This window comes from Epinephelus lanceolatus, chromosome 1 (genome assembly GCF_041903045.1).
Source record: "Epinephelus lanceolatus isolate andai-2023 chromosome 1, ASM4190304v1, whole genome shotgun sequence".
Taxonomy (NCBI): Eukaryota; Metazoa; Chordata; class Actinopteri; order Perciformes; family Serranidae; genus Epinephelus; species Epinephelus lanceolatus.
The window spans coordinates 53,297,737-53,317,393 of NC_135734.1; the positions used below are offsets into that span (position 1 = coordinate 53,297,737).

General features: G+C 42.3%; 1 protein-coding gene across 3 annotated transcripts; it reads left to right on the plus strand.

The window, feature by feature from the left end:
• Window positions 1-1,002: 1,002 nt before the first annotated feature.
• LOC117256493 (E3 ubiquitin-protein ligase RNF182) lies at window positions 1,003-13,668 on the plus strand. Of its 3 annotated transcripts, none has more exons than XM_078172083.1 (8): window positions 1,003-2,229; window positions 7,229-7,275; window positions 8,856-8,924; window positions 9,356-9,509; window positions 11,100-11,167; window positions 11,260-11,380; window positions 11,472-11,695; window positions 11,809-13,668. In XM_078172083.1, exons 3-8 carry the CDS (start codon window positions 8,877-8,879, stop codon window positions 11,989-11,991), a joined length of 798 nt encoding a protein of 265 aa, XP_078028209.1. In that variant the 5' UTR covers window positions 1,003-2,229; window positions 7,229-7,275; window positions 8,856-8,876; the 3' UTR covers window positions 11,992-13,668. The 3 variants fall into 3 exon arrangements, with proteins under 3 accessions (XP_078028209.1, XP_033481826.1, XP_033481827.1); XM_033625935.2 differs by having other exon boundaries at window positions 1,005-2,229; window positions 8,816-8,924; window positions 11,469-11,695; window positions 11,809-13,625; XM_033625936.2 differs by having other exon boundaries at window positions 1,006-2,229; window positions 11,469-11,695; window positions 11,809-13,625.
• The last annotated feature ends 5,989 nt before the right edge of the window (window positions 13,669-19,657 follow it).

The following is a 19,657-nucleotide window of genomic DNA, read 5'->3' on the forward strand; positions in this document are numbered from 1 at the left end:
TCAATAAAAAACAATGAGTTGAACGTTCATTTCAAGCTTTTGTAGCACAACGAGTTTCAGAATTGTGCGAGTACAGCCGGAGAACGGGTGGCAGTGTTTGATGCAGGAAACTCGATATGGACTTGAAATCAATTTCGGAGTGGGGGGGTTCAGAACGGCGGTGTTTCGGAATGGTGGGCTGTCCCCTGTCAGCGTCATGTGGAAGTGACTCTGTGTGGTAGCGGTGACAGTTTTATTTCAGTCCATAACAGAAATCCCCGCCTCGTTTGAGCTTCAGAAATGATTTTGGAAATGTAGCTTGTATGGACGCTACCGCGCTAAGTGATCAATAAAAGAGCTTAACTACTGAGAAGTTACTTGATTCAGAAAACAGCGACGCTACCACCAAGCTACTGAGAAATGTAGTTAAACTACAAATGTCCGCTACTGTAATGACGCTACTGCCCAACACTGTGAATACTTTATCTAAAACGTCATCTTGTTGAGTCAACATCTGAACCAATCAGCTGTTAGATCAGGTGAGAGCCAGGCGGTGCAGTCGGTGGAGAGCAGCTGCAGCGCCTGGCTCTAAAAACTGCGGCCGCCTCGCTCTAAAAACTGCAGCCGCCTCGCTCTCGCGGTTTCATCGCCGTCCACTTCTGTGATACGTCAGAGCAAGTCGGGATGAAGTCGGACACAAAACTAACCGGCATGCATTGTGCGCCAATCGCCGGTGATCGAATCTGTGCAGGCCTGGCTCATCTCAAACGAACCTATTGAAATAATAAACTTTTAATGAGTTTATTATCTTTTTATGAAAGATATTTTTATTTAATTATTAAATTGTATTTATTATATTGTTTCTTCTGATGATTGTTTTTTGTGTGGTATGCTATGGACCTCTCTCTGTGTCCTTAATAAAGTCATCATTATGATTATTATTTAGTCACAAACTATGATGTAACAATGTTCAATGTCTGAAACAGAAGTCCCTAACTTCATCCAAAATAAAGACATAGCCACCCCACACACAATAAATAACGAACAGTCCCAAACCTCAGGATCAGAATCTGTTCCCACTTCCTGATCATTGATTTATTTCTATAAGGTTCTTACAGATGACTCCTCTGAACTTCCTGTCTGATGACGTGTATTCACCTGTGTGGTCATGAACCGATCAGGTTAGTGATCAGGTTATCGATCCTCTCAGCTGTCTATCATCAGTCACAGATATCCCGTCATCCCGCTGCGGGCCGGTTGCCATGGTAACCCGGGCTCCCGCTGCCGGCCGCGCGCTGCAGTGAGCAGCAGAGAGACTGAGGAGAGACGGTGAGTCACCGAGACCAGCCCCGGTGAGCGGCAACCGACAACCGACAACCGGCTCCAGCGACCGACGGACTGAAGACACGCCGACAGACCGCCGGTTAGCCTGTTAGCTCCCCCGCTGCTGCGGAGGCGCGCGACGATCACGGAATGTTAATGAGACCGATGACAGGCAACGACCGCAGTGTTGCTTCAACCTGAGAGATTACCGCAACCACAGCAACCAGACTGTTGCTGCAGTGTTGCCTCGGTCTGACGGAGACCACAGACCTCCAGCAACCAGCAGCAGCAGCTGCACCTGCAGCAACTATATCAACCAGACTGTTGATGTCTGAGGACGACCATGTTGCTTTAACCTGACAGAGACTACAATAACTACAGCAACCAGACCCACAGAAAGAGTACCCGCAGCAACTACACATAAAGCAACCAGGCCACTGATTTTCCACAACAACTTAAAAGGAGAATACAGCAACTACAACAGCCAGACTGACAGCAACAGAACCTGCAGCAACTACAACAACCAGACTGACAGCAACAGAACCTGCAGCAACTAGGCTACAGCAACCTCAAAGCTGATGATGAATAAACACATGTTGTTTCAATCTTAAAGCTTCAAGGACAAAAGCAACTAAACCCACAGCAACAACAGCAACAGAACCTAAAGCAACCAAATCCACAGCAAATGAACCTACAGCAACCAAATCCACAGCAACTGTAACTATGGCAACATAACCTTAAGCAACTTGTAAACAGAATGTTGACGCTTACTAACCACCATGTTGCTTTAGCCTGAGGGAAACTACAGCAATGGACAACCAGACTGTTGATGGTTAATCATCAGTGTTGCTTCAGTGTGACACCACAGCAACTCAACCTGCAACTACATCTACAGCCACCGTCAACTCAGCCTCCATCATCCAGCAGGTGAGCAGCATCATGTCTCTGTCAAGATTTACAGCTCTCAACCAATGATGTCACAGCCATAGTGATGATGTCACAGCTGTTGTGATGATGTCACAGCCGTAGGATTGATTAGGGATTGACTGTTTTTTTTCTTCGGACTGACACTGATCAGTAGCAATCAAACAAACCAATAATCAATATTTGGCACCGGTTCACAGTAAAAATAAAAAAGTAGAACATCATTAGTTCCAATACAAAGCGTTGTTGAAACGTTGTTGAAACGTTGTGAAGCGTCCTGTGTTTGTTGTCATTATCTTTAAACACAAAGAGCCATCACTCTCACACTTCCTGTTCCGTGTTGTGTTCCTCTGATCGGCCTCCTGCATGTTGACACCTGTTCTTCAGTTCGTCTGAAGTTTACTCTTTTATTTTTCATCTCGTGACGTCTTTAAAAGAGTCGATAAAAAAATGCTGAACTGTGGAACATTTATAAACACCGTAGAATATTTATAAACACTGTAGAACATTTATAAACACCATAGAACATTTATGAACACTGTGGAACATTTATGAACACTGGAACATTTATAAACACCGTAGAACATTTATGAACATTGTGGAACATTTATGAACACCGTAGAACATTTATAAACACTGTAGAACATTTATAAACACCATAGAACATTTATGAACACTGGAACATTTATAAACACCTTAGAACATTTATAGACACTGTACAACATTCACAAATACTGGAACATTTATAAACACCGTGGAACATTTATAAACACTGTGGAACATTTATAGACACTGTAGAACATTTATAAACACTGTAGAACATTCACAAACACTGGAACATTTATAAACACCTTAGAACATGTATAAACACTCTAGAACATTTACAAACACTGGAACATTTATAAAAACTGTAGAACATTTATAAACACTGTAGAACACCCATAAACACTGGAATATCCATAAACACTGGAACATTCATGAACACTGTTGAACATTTATAAACACTGTAGAACATCCATAAACACTGTGGAACATTTATAAACATTGTAGAACATTCATAAACACTGTAGAACATTAATAAACACTGTAAAACATTTATAAACACTGTAGAACATTTATAAACACTGTAGAACATTCATAACAATGTACAACTTTTATAAACACTGTAGAACATTCATAACAATGTACAACATTTATAAACACTGTAGAACATTCAAAAACACTGTAGAACATTTATAAACACTGTAGAACATTCACAAACACTGTAGAACATTCACAAACACTGTAGAACATTTATAAACACTGTAGAACATTCACAAACACTGTAGAACATCCATAAACATGGTAGAACATTTATGAACACTGTAGAACATTTATAAACACTGTAGAACATTTATAACAATGTACAACATTTATAAACACTGTAGAACATTCATAACAATGTACAACTTTCATAAACACTGTAGAACATTTATAAACACTGTAGAACATTTATTAACACTAGAACATTCATAAACACTGTAGAACATTTATTAACACTGTAGAACATTCATAAACACTGTGGAAATAAAGTTCTCAGGGAAACATTTCATTAAAAACTTGAGAAATTTTTGTCTGTTGCAAAAACAAGCTGGCGAACAGTGACATCATCACTTTTCTGTGACTGTGATGTAAACAAATCGTCCAGGTGTTTGTTTATGTCCACTGACTGCCTCTAACAACCTAACAAACGGAGAAGAACAAACACAGAGATAAAACTGATACACAAACAAACACAGTGATAAACAAACACGGTGATAAACAAACAAGCAGTGAAAAATCACTCAATCAATCAGTTTTATTTATAAAGCCCAATATCACAAATCACAATTTGCCTCACAGGGCTTTACAGCATACGACATCCCTCTGTCCTTATGACCCTCACAGCTGATCAGGAAAAACTCCCCAAAAAACCCTTTAACAGGGAAAAAAATGGTAGAAACCTCAGGAAGAGCAACTGAGGAGGGATCCCTCTTCCAGGACGGACAGACGTGCAATAGATGTCGTACAGAACAGATCAGCATAATAAATTAACAGTAATCCGTATGACACAATGAGACAGAGAGAGAGAGACAGAGAGAGAGAGAGAGAGAGAGAGAGAGAGATGCAGGTAATGACAGTAGCTTACAACAACATTAATGAAAGTAATAATATTATAGTTATAGTTCTGGCTACTGTGGTACAATATGTTGAAAGTATGTATTAATATCTGGCAGTATACATGTGTGACAATAGTCATATGTGTATAATAACAGTAGAAGTATGACTAATGACTAATGATGGCAGCAGCAGCAGGAGGCATCTGGCAGGACCACGGCAGCAGCACAACCACACACGTCACGCTGTCCAGGCACCGCTGTGATATGAGTTAATCTGAGAGACAGTGGAGCACAAAGGCTCCGGAGAAGAAGCCGAGTTAGTGACATCCAGAATGGCCGAGTTAGCAAGATGCAGTAATAGAATACGAGAGAGAGAGAGAGAGAGAGAGAGAGAGAGAGAAGGAGAGAGAGAGAGAAGGAGAGAGAGAGAGAGAGAGAGAAGGAGAGAGAGAGAGAGAGAGAGAGAGAGAAGGTGCCCGGTGTATTATAGGGGGTCCTCCGGCAGACTAGGCCTAAGTCAGCCTAACTAGGGGCTGGTACAGGGCAAGCCTGAGCCAGCCCTAACTATAAGCTTTATCAAAGAGGAAAGTCTTATGTCTAGTCTTAAATGTGGAGACGGTGTCTGCCTCCCGGACCGTAACAGGAAGATGATTCCACAGGAGAGGAGCCTGATAGCTGAAGGCTCTGGCTCCTGATCTACTTTTGGAGACTTTAGGGACCACGAGTAACCCTGCGTTCTCAGAGCGCAGTGTTCTGGTGGGATAATATGGCACTATGAGCTCTCTAAGATATGACGGAGCTTGACCATTTAGAGCTTTATAAGTTAACAGTAGGATTTTAAATTCAATTCTGGATTTTACAGGGAGCCAGTGCAGAGAAGCTAAAACAGGAGAAATATGATCTCGTTTCTTAGTTCCTGTTAGTACACGTGCTGCTGCATTCTGAATTAGCTGGAGAGTTTTTAAGGACTTACTAGAGCTACCTGATAATAGAGAGTTGTGACAAAAAGTGATAAACAAACAAACACTGATAAACACAGTGATAAACAAACACAATGATAAACAAACACAATGATAAACAAACAAACACTGATAAACAAACAGTGATAAACACAATGATAAACAAACAGTGATAAACAAACACAATGATAAACAAATAAACACAATGATGAACAAACAGTGATAAACAAAAACAGTGATAAACAAACACAATGATAAACAAATAGTGATAAACAAACAAGCAGTGATAAACACAATGATAAACAAACACAGTGATAAACAATCAAACACAATGATAAACAAATAGTGATAAACAAACACAGTAAACAAACTGATAAACAGTGATAAATAAACAACCACAGTGATAAACAAACAAACACAATGATAAACAAACAGTGATAAACAAACAAACACAATGATAAACAAATAAACACAATGATGAACAAACAGTGATAAACAAAAACAGTGATAAACAAACACAATGATAAACAAATAGTGATAAACAAACAAACAGTGATAAACACAATGATAAACAAACACAGTGATAAACAATCAAACACAATGATAAACAAATAGTGATAAACAAACACAGTAAACAAACTGATAAACAAACACAATGATAAACAAACAGTGATAAATAAACAACCACAGTGATAAACAAACACAATGATAAACAGTGATAAACAAACAAACAAACACAGTGATAAACAAACAAAGACTATGGTAAACAAACAGCGATAAACAAACAAACACAATGATAAACAAACAGTGATAAACAAGCAAACACAGTGATTAACAAACACAATGATAAACAAACAAACAAACAAACACAGTGATTAACAAACAGTGATAAACAAACAAACAGTGATAAACAAACACAATGATAAACAAACAGTGATAAACAAACACAGTGATAAACAAACAGTGATAAATAAACAAACACAGTGATAAACAAACAGTGATAAACAAACACAGTGATAAACAAACAGTGATAAATAAACAAACACAGTGATAAACAAACAGTGATAAAGAAACAGACACAGTGATAAACAAACACAATGATAAACAAACAGTGATAAACAAACACAGTGATAAACAAACAGTGATAAACAAACAAACAAACTGATAAACAAACTGACAAACAAACAGTGATAAACACAATGATAAACAAACAAACACAATGATAAACAAATAAACAATGATAAACAGTGATGAACAAACACAATGATAAACAAATAGTGATAAACAAACAAACACAATGATTAACAAACAGTGATAAACAAACACAGTGATAAACAAACAGTGATAAATAAACAAACACAGTGATAAACAAACAGTGATAAATAAACAGACACAGTGATAAACAAACACAATGATAAACAAACAGTGATAAACAAACAAACACAGTGATAAACAAACTGATAAACAAACTGATAAACAAACAGTGATAAACAAACAAACAAACTGATAAACAAACAGTGATAAACAAACACAGTGATAAACAAACTGATAAACAAAGTGATAAACAAACAAACGCAGTGATAAACACACAGCTGTATAAATAAAGGTGGAGTTCAGCCTGACATCTCTTTAAACTGAGGAAGTGATGTCATCAGCTGATCACATCTGACTCCTCTGATTGGCTCATCTGAGGTTCAGCCACAGGTAAAGCTGTTGCCATAGCAACATCAGCATCCCCAGTGTCCCCTCCCCGGTTACATAACAGCTGCAGTCTATAAATACATCACAGTATGTGTGTGTGTGTGTGTGTGTGGGTGTGTGAGTGCTTCATAGATGAACATCAGTAATAAACCAGATGAGTTCTCTCAGTATGTGCACTGATAGTCTCTGTGTCTGTCTCTGTAGATGGCGTCCTCTCAGAGTGTCACACACATCAGCTGATCTGGAGTCAGGTGGGTACCTGATGCTTCATCTGTGTCGACACAGGTCGACCAATCACATGACACATCACTTTATAATATTAATTATTATTATTATTATTATTATTATTATAATTATTATTATTATTATTATTGATTCATGGTTTTCAAAACCAAGTTTACAAAGTGCAGCAGACTGGAGTCAGGTTGATGATGTCACAAACAACAGAAACAAATAAACAAATGAAAAGTCCCAAATACGCAAAGTAATGAAAACATCAAACAAACAAACAAATAAATAAAACTTGCCATCAAAAGCCAGTTTATGAAAATGAGTTTTAAAGAGAGGACAGTGAGGTTTGTGTTTGACAGAGAGTCAGAATGCAATGTGTCACACTCTGGAAGCCCCGCCCACTGGACAGGTAAACAGCCGCCACAATCTGCAACCAACGGCTGAAATGCCAGCAACATGTCCGCAGCTACAAACATCAGACATCAGCCTGTAGCGCCCTGCATCCGCCAGAGAGAGACAGACTGTCCATCTGTTTGAAACACAGAGTCAGTCGAGACCCATGAAATGTTTTCCCCTCCAGTGTGGGCGGGACTTACACGCGCTCTGTCTCTATTGGTGGCAAGCTGTCTGCTGAGCACAGAACACAAAGTACGTAGACTGATGCACGTGACGTGGAGGCAACGTTTACAAGCGTGAGTTCGGCCAGTGCGTCAGATTCAGGAGGATGTAGTGTAGTCTGTTAGCAAAACGTCTCCTGGTCAGAATTCCTTTAGTGTTCAGGAGTTGATTCACACCAGGAAGACAAACAAGCTCAGTGGCCTTGTGGTGGTAGAGTGTCCGCCCTGAGACTGGGAGGTCGTGGGTTCGATCCCCGGCCGGGTCATACCAAAGACTATAAAAATGGGACCCATTGCCTCCCTGCTTGGCACTCAGCATCAGGGGTTGGAATTGGGGGGTTAGATCACCACATGATTCCCGAGCGCAGCACCGCTGCTGCTCACCGCTCCCTCAGGGGATGGGTCAAATGCGGAGAACAAATTTCACACATTTAGGTGTGTGACAATCAGTGGAACTTTACCTTTACCTTTACATCAATGTTTCTGACGCTGCGTCACAGAGACGCTGCTGAGAACACATCTCATTAAAGAGAGCACAACTGATTAAAGAGAGCACAGCTTAATAAAGAGAACCCAGCTGAATGAAGAGAGAACAGCTTATTAAAGAGAACACAGCTGATTAAAGACAACAGCTGAATAAAGAGAACACATCTGATTAAAGAGAGCACAGCTGAATAAAGAGAACCCAGCTGAATGAAGACAGAACAGCTGATTAAAGAGGACACATCTGATTAAAGAGAGCACAGCTGATTAAGAGAACGCATCTGATTAAAGAGAGCACAGCTGATTAAAGAGGACACATCTGATTAAAGAGAGCACAGCTGATTAAGAGAACGCATCTGATTAAAGAGAGCACAGCTGATTAAAGAGAGCACAGCTGATCAGATCAGAATCCCACACTCTGGATCTTTGAGAGTATTCTAACCGTTTGTCTTCCATTCAGCTGACGGCCTCAAGTTGAGTTAAGCTCCGCCATCTTTCAGGTGAGGACAACAGCCACAAGAATGAGCCAGTTGAAGGAGGCGGAGCCTGGCCGGGAGATGGAAGCCAAGGTGAGATTTCCCATCAGCACATATTCAGAGCACCGTCCACAAATAAACCAGGAGCCACAAACAATTCTGATTGGTCTGAGGAGGTTCCATTTCTCTTGATACTTCCACAAATCTTAGACTGCAATTAAAATTAACTCTGTTGTGGTGCGTTCAGGGTCATTTACTCTTTGTCATGGTGCGTTCACTGACATTAACTCTATTACGGTGCGTTCAGTGTCATTGACTCTTTGTTTTGGTACGTTAAGTGACATTAACTCTTTGTTATGGTGTGTTCAGTGTCATTGACTCTTTGTTTTGGTACATTCAGTGTCATTAACTCTTTGTTTTGGTACGTTAAGTGACATTAACTCTTTGTTTTGGTACGTTCAGTGTCATTAACTCTTTGATATGGGGTGTTCAGGGTCATTAACTTTTTCCTGTGGTGCATTCAGGTGCAGACCTGGGCTCAGTCTCTGGTTTACACTTTGGAGGAACTTGAGTGTAAAATATGCTACAACCGCTACGACACTCGCAGCAGGAAACCCAAACTGCTGGGCTGTCTGCACCGAGTCTGCGCCAAGTGTCTGAAGAAGATGGTGGACATGGGTGAGTTCACCTGTCAGGTAAAGTTAGCTGTGAGGAGGCGGGGCAATGGTTTGACTATGAGCTCAGCTGTAGACCTGAGATCTGGGGCCTCACTTATAAAACTGTGCGCAGGAGAGGTGACTAAAGATGACGTACGAACAAAGCACAGGAAGCGTACGTATAGAAATATCCTGATTTATAACATAGTGTGCACACATGTCCCATGCCAGTTTCCCTTTATAAATCACAGTCAACTTGAAATGTGGCGCATGTGAGCGAGTGTCTGGCCCCGCCCACAGGTGCCTATTAATGGTCAGTGAATTATTATTGATGAACAGAAGTTTACATCACCACATGATTCCTGAGCGCGACACCGCTGCTGCTCACCGCTCCCTCAGGGGATGGGTCAAATGCGGAGAACAAATTTCACACACTCAGGTGTGTGACAACCAGTGGGACTTAGACTTAAACTAAAGCAGCAGGAAGCAGAGCAGGGCCAACAGGAAGGAAAGGTAAGAAACCAACCTTGACACAGTGAAGCTGAATTTGTTGTTGGAGAGGTTGAAAGAAGACGATGTTTGGTGGACTCAGTGTGGACGTTACCAAGGCTCAAACTGCAGCTGATGGCTGATGCTGTGAATGCTGCCGCCTCAGACTGTCTCACAAGTCAAGAAGAAGTGTCACATATGAAGGTGTTCATGGGTGCTGATTTATTCAGACAGAAAACTGACTGTCTGAAATAAACTCTCTAAATGAGGGACACAGTTCCACAGCTGTTTGACTCAAATAATTTCTTAAAATACGTCTTGTGTTCATAAACGATGCGTAACAACCAGGCGCTGGCACCCAGCAGCAGCATTTGGCTCAGATACCTGGAGACAGAGGTCGGGGTGGTTTTTCAGGTGTCACAGCACCGGCACAGCTCGGTTCCTGTGGGTGCTTCTTTGTAACACCGGGCCCGAAGCAACACAGAGATCCAGCAGCACCGCACGCAAGCAGTCTGAACTGACTCATAAGCCACTCATCATTGTTGGCCAGTAGGTCCAGCTCCAGAGTTGAACTCCACTGGGTGACACCAGATGTGTTGTTGGGCGGAGCTGAACTGACAGATGAGCAGGGAGATCTGGGCCGTCATTTCCAGTGTTCAGGGTTGTACCCGTTACGTTTATCACTCTCAGAGCCATCGTTGTTAACGTAGACACGCTGCAGGTGCTCAAACACCAGAATGACGCCGTCATGGCGTGCATGTGTTAAAGCAGGCTGTGATGCAGTGCTGATTATGGTTGCTTAGCAACTTCAGACACAACCTGCCTTAGCCCATTTTACAGGTGGCGCAAAGTGGCGCCCAGTGCCCAAACTCAACCTGTGCTGACACAGAGCTGGTTGTAAAGTTTAGTTTAAGACTTGAGAGGTTTGACGAGTCACGTCTAACGAAGACTCGATGATTGATGTTGTGAAACTTGTCCACAGTTGGGTCACTGACCAATCAGCAGAGGTCATTCTGACCAGCCACTGACATCATCTCTGTCCGTCCAGTACGATGACCAGTGTGATGTGTGATGATTCTTACATCATCCAGTGTGTCCTGTGATTCTTCTGGTTGATTTTCAGGTGAGTCCTCGCCATCCGTCATCAGCTGTCCCTTCTGTCGCCATGAGACCCACGTCCCCGACGAGGAGGTGAGACTTTATTAGCCAGGAGGTGAAACTGCTCCCGCTTCTGAGCTGGACAGACTGACGTTCTGCTGTCCTCCTGTCTCTGTCCTCTGCAGGTGTGGTTGATGGAGGATGACCGACACATCCTGGCTGTTCTGTCCTGTCAGGACCGAGTCCGGCGAGGAGGAGCAGGAGGAGCAGGAGGGGAGGTGGTGCTGAGTCCAAATGGTCTGACCGGTAAAATAATGGCGACTTTCTTCTCTAAATGTTTTTTATGTCTGGGCTCTAGACCGGAACATTAAGCTCCTCCCTCTCTGTCTGACAGGAGGCGGCAGCTTGGACTCGTCCCACCGCTCCTCAGACTGTCTGGTCATCACCATCATGGAGCTCCCAGAGGAGTCTCCGTCCTCGGACTCACTGAGCATGCTCAATGTGGTGGGTCTGTACCGCCCCCCCAGCCTGGACTCGCTGCCCTGCAACCTGCCGGCTCACAAGTGTCGCGCTTGGACGTCCCACAGCTTCCCGCGCTGCCTGCTGGGGGCACTCTGCCTGGTTAGTATACTCCAACCCAGTCAAACCAGTACCAGCATGTAGTGTGTGTGTGAGCGTGTGTGTGTGAGTGAGTGAGTAAGAGACTGACGAGGTGCTGTTGTGTGTTTGGACAGGTGTACTTCAGCTCTCTGCCTCTGGGGATTTACCTGCTAATGATTGGTCAGCTGTGGCTGGGCGTGGTCCTGGTCAGTCTGGTTCCCTCCACGCTGCTGCTGCTCGTCCTCTACGGCTTCTGTCAGTGTCTGTGTCACGAGCTGATGGAGGCGCTCGCCGCACGCACACACACGCTGCCATGACGATGACGACATGCTGCAGTGTTGACACGAAAACGCGCTGCTATGACGATGATGACAACATGATGTAAACAATAACACTGACAGCATGAGCCGTCACACCTGAATCACTCACCTGTAGACCCTCACATCACACATACCAGCATTAACCCTGCCCCTCATCAGGTTGCAGCCAATCACACCAGGACCAGCTGATGACATCATCACAGATGGTGTGTACTGTGAAGGTTTTTGTCTTTGTCGCCTCCTGCTGGACAAACTGATTTCATTTCAGGAACAACAGAAGGACCCAACAGGACACCTGTCAGCCAATCAGAGAAGAGACGTTCAGTAACACCAAACATCAAACAGTTCAAGGCGTGTGTGACTCTGAAGCCGACATTTAACATGTCCTCAGGGACTGCTAGCCTTGCTTAGCACAATGACTGGAAGCAGGGGGAAACTGTTAGCCTAGCTTAGCACAAAGACTGGAAGCAGGGGGAAACTGTTAGCCTAGCTTAGCACAAAGACTGGAAGCAGGGGGAAACTATTAGCCTAGCTTAGCACAAAGACTGGAAGCAGGGGAAACTGTTAACCTAGCTTAGCACAAAGACTGGAGGTAGGAGAAAACTGTTAGCCTAGCTCCATCACAGACCTGACTTCCTGTTGGGCAGTTGTTATTATGGGATGCCTGAATGGTTCTCTGGGGAACTTTGTATGTTGGTGAACAGGTTGGAACGTAACGTAAAAACTGAGACTGACCTCGACTTTCTGAGTTGCTTCAAACAGCAACTCAGTTGGACTGACATCTGCGTAGGGAAAATCCAAAGGATTTTATGTCATGTGCGTTCCCAAGTTTCTTGCCTCTTTTCAGCTCTGCTTATGTAACGTTAGCTAAGAAATGGCATCCCCTAATGTTAAGAAACAGCCAGTCCACACAGGCTGTGTTGTAATTATAATGAAAACATATTTTAGCCACGGCGGTGTCGACCCGGTGGAGCCAAAACAAGACTGAGCACTGGGGGTCTGATCCAGGACCACCCTCTCTACCGCCCCAAGTTCTCGCCAGATCGGCAAACTTTCTGTTACTGCTGTTCTACAGATCAGATCCCACGCCGCCGCTGGCCACTGGGCCGCTGTGAACCCTGGGCTGCCGTTTGTACAGGCTGAATTCAAGCTGCTACAGCGGCTAAAGTTTGAGCTGCCATCCGCTCTCCTCCTGGGGACGTGGCGTCCTAGTGGCAGGTAGTGAAGCTGAGGGTCGGCAGGCTGTGTTAACGAGCTAGTCCTTGTCTCATTTCAATTGAATTCATTAAACTTAATCTATCCCAAAGGAACTTCTACTGCCAGAGAATGCTTCAATTACAGGAACACAAATGAACCCTGACAAACTACTACCACTACCACTACAACTACTATCAATCAATCAATTTATTTTTCAATCAGTCAATTTTATATATAAAGCCCAATATCACAAATCACAATTTGCCTCACAGGGCTTTACAGCATACGACATCCCTCTGTCCTTATGACCCTCACAGCTGATCAGGAAAAACTCCCCAAAAAACCCTTTAACGGGGAAAAAAACGGTAGAAACCTCAGGAAGAGCAACTGAGGAGGGATCCCTCTTCCAGGACGGACAGACGTGCAATAGATGTCGTACAGAACAGATCAACATAATAAATTAACAGTAATCCGTATGACACAATGAGACAGAGAGAGAGACAGAGAGAGAGACAGAGAGACAGAGAGAGAGAGAGAGAGACAGAGAGAGAGACAGAGAGAGAGATGCAGGTAATGACAGTAGCTTACAACAACATTAATGAAAGTAATAATATTATAGTTATAGTTCTGGCTACTGTGGTACAATATGTTGAAAGTATGTATTAATATCTGGCAGTATACATGTGTGACAATAGTCATATGTGTATAATAACAGTAGAAGTATGACTAATGACTAATGATGGCAGCAGCAGCAGGAGGCATCTGGCAGGACCACGGCAGCAGCACAACCACACACGTCACGCTGTCCAGGCACCGCTGTGATATGAGTTAATCTGAGAGACAGTGGAGCACAAAGGCTCCGGAGAAGAAGCCGAGTTAGTGACATCCAGAATGGCCGAGTTAGCAAGATGCAGTAATAGAATACGAGAGAGAGAGAGAGAGAGAGAGAGAGAGAGAGAGAGAGAGGGAGCCCGGTGTATTATAGGGGGGTCCTCCGGCAGACTAGGCCTAAGTCAGCCTAACTAGGGGCTGGTACAGGGCAAGCCTGAGCCAGCCCTAACTATAAGCTTTATCAAAGAGGAAAGTCTTAAGTCTAGTCTTAAATGTGGAGACGGTGTCTGCCTCCCGGACCGTAACAGGAAGATGATTCCACAGGAGAGGAGCCTGATAGCTGAAGGCTCTGGCTCCTGATCTACTTTTGGAGACTTTAGGGACCACGAGTAACCCTGCGTTCTCAGAGCGCAGTGTTCTGGTGGGATAATATGGCACTATGAGCTCTCTAAGATATGACGGAGCTTGACCATTTAGAGCTTTATAAGTTAACAGTAGGATTTTAAATTCAATTCTGGATTTTACAGGGAGCCAGTGCAGAGAAGCTAAAACAGGAGAAATATGATCTTGTTTCTTAGTTCCTGTTAGTACACGTGCTGCTGCATTCTGAATTAGCTGGAGAGTTTTTAAGGACTTACTAGAGCTACCTGATAATAGAGAGTTACAGTAATCCAGCCTAGAGGTAACAAAAGCGTGGACCAATTTTTCTGCATCTTTTCGGGTCAGGATAGGCCTAATTTTCGCAATATTATGCAGATGAAAAAATGCAGTCCGTGAGGTTTGTTTTAAATGAGAATTAAAAGACAAATCTTGATCAAATATTACTCCGAGGTTTCTTACGGTAGTGTTAGAGGCCAGAGCAATGCCATCTAGAGAAACTATGTCATCAGATAAAGAGTCTCTGAGTTGTTTGGGGCCAAGAACAATAACTTCAGTTTTGTCTGAATTTAATATCAGGAAATTGGTGCTCATCCAAGTTTTTATGTCTTTAAGGCAGTTATGGAGTTTAGTTAATTGATTACTTTCTTCTGGCTTCATAGATAAATACAACTGAGTATCATCCGCATAACGATGGAAATTTATAGAGTGATTTCTAATGATGTTAACTAAAGGAAGCATATATAGAGTAAATAGGATTGGTCCGAGCACAGAACCTTGCGGAACTCCAAAACAAACTTTGGTACGTAAGGATGATTCATTATGAACGTCAACAAACTGAAAACGATCAGATAAATAAGATTTAAACCAGCTCAGTGCAGAACCTTTTAGGCCAATTAAGTGTTCCAGTCTCTGCAGTAGAATTTGATGGTCAATTGTGTCAAACGCCGCACTAAGATCTAATAAAACAAGTACAGAGACGAGTCCTTTGTCTGAAGTAATCAGAAGGTTATTTGTAATTTTAACTAGTGCTGTCTCAGTGCTATGATGCACTCTAAATCCTGACTGAAATTCCTCAAATAAATTATTATCATGGAGAAAATCACACAGCTGGTCTGCGACTACTTTCTCAAGGATCTTTGACATAAAGGGAAGATTAGATATTGGTCTATAGTTGGCTAACACCTCTGGATCCAGGGTGGGCTTTTTTAGTAGAGGTTTAATTACAGCTACCTTAAAAGACTGTGGTACATAGCCTGTTAATAAGGATATATTGATCATATCTAATACAGGGTTCAACGCTAAGGTTTTTTTTTCACTTGCCCGGTCAGGCAAGTTGGTCAGAGATCTACTTGCCCAAAGTCAGTTTTTACTTGCCCTATAAAAATTGATTAATTTAAGCGGCTATCAATTAACAAAGACTGCAGTTATTTTTATGTTATGTAATCTTTATTCATACTGTATTTATTAATTAAAACAACATATGTTATGTATTGTAGCTTAATTCCTACACAAATATGACAGTGTCAGGGCTTAAAGTGAAAAATTTGTCAATCATTCTCCGTCTATAATTTTGCGCCCTACTTGAGCCATGCCCACCTCTATTTATTTTTCACCCCTCTCTCCAGTTCTGCTGTATTAACACCGGGTTTAATATATTTTGCTTCCATCTCTCTGCCCTGCTCTACTCTACTTCAACGCTACTTAGCTCTCTCTCTACTCTACCAGTAGACTACCACATCCACCTGTTGCACAAAACGCACACAGCAGTGTTTCCTCTAGGATGGAGTTGTAGCAGCGGAGGTGAAGCACACACATGAAAAATAATTTTCACATGCGTGAAACTTTTTTGTATGCTTGCAAAGCACAGCCTGCTGGGATGTTTCTATGTATCTACTGGCACCAGAAGGGCTCTTTAGGACTAAGTACATACAGTACATGTGTGCACAGTATGAGCAGGTGAAATGTCTGTCTAGCTTACATATGAGGTGTCTCAAGATTTAGGAACATACAATTTTATTGAATATAATAACAGTAAAAAGTCACTTGACATGCTGCTGTTTTGTGCTATGACCTATTTAAGTGCTGGAAGTTGTTATTTACGTGACAACGCCTGAACGCAACACAAGCTCAGCATGAGTGCTGTGCTGAGCTGCTGTGCGAGCAGCGTGTCTGTGCGTAACAGCAGTCTGTTGGTTATTTACACACTGTCCATTTCAATAACTTTGTCAGCTGACAAACTGCACCGGGCTCGGGGTCAGGTTTGGTCAGGAAAATGCGGCCCGAGCCGCTCTAGCGTGCTCACCTGTGTGTGTGGCGGAACTCCGCCGTGTGCGATACAGAGAGCAGAGGAGAATTGTTAACGCGTGACCATGTAGAGACAGAAATGACACGATGGCATAACACCATAAACAGTATATTGTTATGTTATTATATGAAGCGTCCGTCGCGCAAAATAATATCAATGGGGGCTGTGGGCAGGACATTATTACACAGCTGTGCCTGTGACTTCAGGCAGAGAGACCGCTGCATCAGAGCAGAAGAGCACGTTTTAAAATACATTTATTTTATCAATTAGTTATTAACTTTGACTATTTTTAGCAACTTGCCCAATCAGGCAAGTGAGTTGTTAGTTTACATGCCCGACCGCGAGTTTTACTTGCCCCGGGCAATCGGGCAATCCTTATTGTTGAGCCCTGTAATATATGAGCTATAGCTACTACAGCTACAGCTACTACCACGACAACTACTACTACAGCTATAACTACTACCACGACAACTACTACTACAGCTATAACTACTACCACGACAACTACTACAGCTACAACTACTACCACGACAACTACTACTACAGCTATAACTACTACCACTACAACTACTACAGCTACAACTACTACCACGACAACTACTACTACAGCTATAACTACTACCACTACAACTACTACAGCTACAACTACCACCACGACAACTACTACTACAGCTATAACTACTACCACTACAACTACTACAGCTACAACTACTACTACCACTACAACTACTACAGCTACAACTACTACCACGACAACTACTACTACAGCTATAACTACTACCACTACAACTACTACAGCTACAACTACTACCACTACAACTACTACTACAGCTATAACTACTACCACGACAACTACTACTACAGCTATAACTACTACCACGACAACTACTACAGCTACAACTACTACCACGACAACTACTACTACAGCTATAACTACTACCACTACAACTACTACAGCTACAACTACTACCACGACAACTACTACTACAGCTATAACTACTACCACTACAACTACTACAGCTACAACTACCACCACGACAACTACTACTACAGCTATAACTACTACCACTACAACTACTACAGCTACAACTACTACTACCACTACAACTACTACAGCTACAACTACTACCACGACAACTACTACTACAGCTATAACTACTACCACTACAACTACTACAGCTACAACTACTACCACTACAACTACTACTACAGCTATAACTACTACCACTACAACTACTACAGCTACAACTACTACCACTACAACTACTACTACAGCTACAACTACTACCACTACAACTACTACAGCTACAACTACTACCACTACAACTACTACCACTACAACTACTACAGCTACAACTACTACCACTACAACTACTACAGCTACAACTACTACTACCACTACAACTACTACAGCTACAACTACTACAGCTACAGCTACTACCACGACAACTACTACTACAGCTACAACTACTACCACGACAACTACTACTACAGCTATAACTACTACCACTACAACTACTACCACTACAACTACTACTACAGCTATAACTACTACCACTACAACTACTACCACTACAACTACTACTACAGCTACAACTACTACCACTACAACTACTACAGCTACAACTACTACCACTACAACTACTACAGCTACAACTACTACTACAGCTACAACTACTACAGCTACAACTACTACCACTACAACTACTACAGCTACAACTACTACCACTACAACTACTACAGCTACAACTACTACCACTACAACTACTACCACTACAACTACTACAGCTACAACTACTACCACTACAACTACTACCACGACAACTACTACTACAGCTACTACAACCACTGCATCTACTACTACAGCTATAACTACTACCACTACAACTACTACTGCAACTAGTACTACCACTACAACTACTACTACTATTATTTATTTATCCTAAAGGAAGCTTTAAATTTAACAAAATCTTACATGCCAGGAGAGAGACCTGGCTGGCACCCCAATCAACTACAAACAACAAACACAGACTGTCACAATATATCAATCAATCACAATCACAATATATATGTATATATATACACATAAGGATGAGGGATGAAGGAGCAGTATTGCGTACAGATAATGTACTCTTTATGAATGTCATATGAGTAACATGCAACATATTCTGAACTCACGTTGAAGGAAAAGTCTTACTGTGGTAGCGAATGTTTAATCTATTTCTCTGTTGATAAAAATAATCTGAAGCTCAACTCTGAGCTTCCCCTCCCCCTACCCCCCCACTTCTGACATAAACTCCACCTATTCCGAATACAGATACAGATAATGGTGCGTTAACCCTTTCTCTGACCGACGCGTACCTTTAGCATCTCTGCTTCTACAGCTGCTCAGTAAACTATAAGTTTCCCCTGTTTACTGTCTTTGTGCTAAGCTAAGCTAAGCTAAGCTAAGCTAAGAGTTTCTCCTGTTGTCAGGCCTTGTGCTCAGCTAACAGTTTCCTTCTGTTTATAGTCTTTGTGCTAAGCTAAGCTAACAGTTTCCCCTGTTAACAGTCTTTGTGCTTAAGTAAGCTAAGCTAGCAGTTTCTCCTGTTTTCAGGCTTTGTGTTAAGCTAAGTAAACAGTTTCCCTCTGTTTATAGTCATTGTGCTGAACTGAGCTAAGCTAACAGTTTCCCCGTTAACAGTCTTTGTGCGAAACTAAGCTAACAGTTTCCCCTGTTAACAGTCTTTGTGCTAAACTAAGCTAAGCTAACAGTTTCCCCTGTTATCAGGCTGTGTGCTAAGCTAACAGTCTCCCAGTGTGAAACCTGAGAACCAGATGATGTAATAAAGTGTTGAACTGTTCCTTTAAGTTCTCTGTAAAGTGCCATCATTTGATTTGATGTTTGATTAATGAATCCTGACATGATGATGATGATGATGATGATGATGGGGAGGATCAGGTGAC

Excerpts from the sequence above, each read along its gene's own strand:
- LOC117256493 (XM_033625935.2), top strand. The coding sequence starts at position 8,877 with ATGAGCCAGTTGAAGGAGGCGGAGCCTGGCCGGGAGATGGAAGCCAAG. Across the intron at positions 8,925-9,355 it reads GCCGGGAGATGGAAGCCAAG|GTGCAGACCTGGGCTCAGTC; the intron begins GTGAGATTTCCC and ends TGGTGCATTCAG. Across the intron at positions 11,696-11,808 it reads TGCTGGGGGCACTCTGCCTG|GTGTACTTCAGCTCTCTGCC; the intron begins GTTAGTATACTC and ends GTGTTTGGACAG.